Here is a 3,203-nt window from a genome sequence, read left to right as displayed (position 1 = left end):
ATGGGGAAGATTGGCAAGGAAGTGGCTGGCCAGGTCATCAGCTTCATTGGTCTCGTTTTGGCAGCAGTGACCTGCGGGGTCCCCATGTGGAGAGTTACGTCGTACATTGGAGCCAACATCGTGACAGGCCAGATAGTATGGGACGGTCTGTGGATGAACTGTGTGACGCAGAGTACCGGACAGATGCAGTGCAAGCTGAATGAGTCTGTGATGAGGCTGTCGCGGGATCTGCAGGCCGCACGAGCAATGGTCGTCATCTGCCTTGTGTTGGGTTTGATTGGCTTCATGATATCGTTTGTTGGAGCCAAGTGCACCAGCTGCCTGAAGGAAGAATCATCAAGTGCCAATGTGGTGATCATCAGCGGCTGTCTCATCATCGTAAGTGCCATCCTGATCCTGATTCCCGTCTGCTGGTCTGCAGCTGTCACCATTGCAGACTTTGAAAACATCTTGACAATTGAGACACAGAAGAGAGAGATTGGAGCTTCTATATACATCGGCTGGACTTCTGCTATATTGCTTCTGATTGGAGGGATCATCCTGACCACCTCTTGTCCTCCTCAAAGACCAATATACCCCAACTACCCACCAGCACAAATGTACCCATACTCCTATGGAAACCAAGGAACGTACGGTCCTGTGTATGCTCCTGCATCCAGCCGACCATACACAGCCACAGGATCATACATAGCCAGCAAACCTTACGCACCACCAACCGCATACTCAGCTCGACAGTTTATATAAAACTGAAGGACAAACAGACTGAAAGTTATGCCATGACGTCTCGAAGAAATTAAGTTGCCATGAAAAAGTAAAATGATATCAAAATACATGTTATTTCCTGAAGATGTGCATCAGCACAGTGTGATGTAAAATTATTGTGCTTAGTCATTGTGATCTTGCATCGAAACTAAACTTTAAATATATTTCTCTGTTGTAAAACTCTTAAACATTGTGTTTTCATAGTCGCACCCTGAAGGGCGTGTCTCTTCCTATGAGGAAGTCTGTTGATATATTTATTTCCTTGTATACTGACAATGTTTTGTAAGACATGATGATTTTTTTTAAGTCTCTGGTCTGTAAATGTTTCTTAATTTTTGAGAATAATCAACAGAAATTCAATAAAATCAGAGTATTTTCACTATTTTGTTTGAAAAGTCACTGTGTATGTTGAAGTCATCACATCTGCTGAAATCTAAATAACATTTCAGAAAAACTCATCCGTGTGTGTGTGTGTGTGTGTGTGTGAGAGAGAGAGAGAGAGAGAGCGAGAGAGAGAGAGATTCAGAAAAAGCAAATAAAGAAACATCTTACATCGTTTTTTTCATAATATCCACATTTTAAAATAAAAAATAGAAAAGTAAATTTGGTTTAAAGCAAAAAAAAGGGGAAAAAAAGTTGTTTAAATGTTAACATAGTTTCTGTTTTGGTGTCATCATTTAAAGTATTAATAAATACCAAAACAGCTTTTTAATTCTTATTTAAAATTAAACTAAATGAAATAAAATGAAATAAAATGAAATGAAATAAAATGAAATGAAATGAAATGAAATGAAATGAAATGAAATGAAATTAAATAAATGTGTTATTGTTAGTGTGAAGCTGGGCAAAGGGTTAAAGAGAAACAGGAAAATGCACCATAAATGGAGAATGCTTTTGACTTCCGGTGAAACTCTCATCCATTTTCCCCCTTTGTTTGTTTTTCTCCACTACTTTTAACCAGTTACTGGACATGATGCCTTGGTAATCTGTCCAATCAGCAGCTAGCTAATGGCAGTGCGTTGTTTGAATGAAGAATCCAGCAGTTCAGAGAACTAATTTGCATCGAGCTGATTTCAGGCTGATGTTCATCTCGTCGAAACTACGCCTTGTCCATCGAGGAACAATCTGAAGAATCTAGTTGGACGAGTAAATCACTGCACCCACTGGTTTCAGGTTGGAGACAAGGAAGTTTGGCTCCACCCACCAAGAGAAAAACATCCTTATAACAGCAAGAAGTCTGCACCGGACCTCATTCAGCTTTACAACCAACGCTTCTTTGGCGTCTTTGCTTCATTCATCTTCAAGTGATACGAACCTCATCATGGTGTCCATGGGACGACAGATCCTGGGCTTTGCCCTTGCCATCATTGGATTACTGGGGGCCATCATCATTTGTGCCCTGCCTATGTGGAAGGTGACAGCCTTCATCGGAGCCAACATTGTGACGGCGCAGACCATCTGGGAAGGCTTGTGGATGAACTGTGTGATGCAGAGTACAGGTCAGATGCAGTGCAAGATCTATGATTCCCTACTGGCGCTACCTCAGGATCTCCAGGCTGCCAGGGCTCTTGTGGTCATCGCCATCATTGTTGCTGCTTTTGGAATCATCCTGGGTGTCGCTGGGGGAAAGTGCACCAACTTTATCGAGGAAGAAATTTCCAAAGCAAGAGTGGCCGTTGCTGCTGGAGTTATGTTCATCTGTGCTGGCGTTCTTGTTCTCATCCCTGTGTGCTGGTCTGCCGACACCATCATCCGGGATTTCTACAACCCTCTCATGATCGACGCCCAGAGGAGAGAGTTGGGAGCTGCGCTCTATGTGGGCTGGGGAACGGCTGCTCTTCTCATCCTGGGTGGAGGCCTCCTGTGCAGCTCATGTCCTCCCAAGGAGAGTCCAGAGTATCCTGTCAAGTACTCTGGTGTCAGATCCACAGCGCCCAGTCAGGTCTACATCTGAGAAATCCATCCTGCTGAGAAAGACTGTAAATTATTTTAATAAGTCAAAATAACATGTTTTGAATGACAACAAATTGTTGTATGACCTATACAGACTGAGACAGGTTTCTTCTGGGAATTCTTTTTGGACATGAGACGAGTGTTTCTTAAGTTACAAGAAACATTACGAAGATGTGGTGTGTATTGTGACCAAGACAGAAAAGTCTTCATAAATCCTGCAGTGAAAGGAGAGCTGCTTGATTTTAAACTTGTTTATTCTCTGAATATCTGCTGGAAAACTGAATATGCAATATTGTGGAAGAAAATGTGCAGAGCACCAATCATAAGTCATGAATATGTAAATTAAAGGATCAAAGAACTGTTTTTGTTAAATGAAAATAGCTGATTTGTAATAAAACATTTACACTGTATTATTTCTTTTTGAGTCATTTCAGATCAGTTGGGTGAGGGAGGTGACTTTAAGAAAGCATCAGTCAGTTTCATACTGG

General features: G+C 41.8%; 2 protein-coding genes across 2 annotated transcripts; both read left to right on the top strand.

The window, feature by feature from the left end:
* On the top strand, window positions 1–744 carry cldnf (claudin f; the record flags this gene model as incomplete). The annotated part of the gene is made up of 1 exon (XM_079246079.1): window positions 1–744. The coding sequence occupies one exon, from the start codon at window positions 1–3 to the stop codon at window positions 742–744; it is 744 nt and encodes a 247-aa protein (XP_079102205.1).
* Window positions 745–2,080: 1,336 nt separating this feature from the next.
* LOC306760278 (claudin-4-like) lies at window positions 2,081–2,716 on the top strand (the record flags this gene model as incomplete). Its single annotated transcript, XM_079246078.1, has 1 exon — window positions 2,081–2,716. Exon 1 carries the CDS (start codon window positions 2,084–2,086, stop codon window positions 2,714–2,716), a length of 633 nt encoding a protein of 210 aa, XP_079102204.1. The 5' UTR covers window positions 2,081–2,083.
* Window positions 2,717–3,203: the final 487 nt, after the last annotated feature.

Source organism: Telmatherina bonti, assembly GCF_933228915.1.
Source record: "Telmatherina bonti genome assembly, chromosome: 9".
Lineage (NCBI taxonomy): Eukaryota > Metazoa > Chordata > Actinopteri > Atheriniformes > Telmatherinidae > Telmatherina > Telmatherina bonti.
The sequence above is the reverse complement of the archived record's forward strand: the minus strand, read 5'-3'. Positions and strand labels throughout refer to the sequence as shown.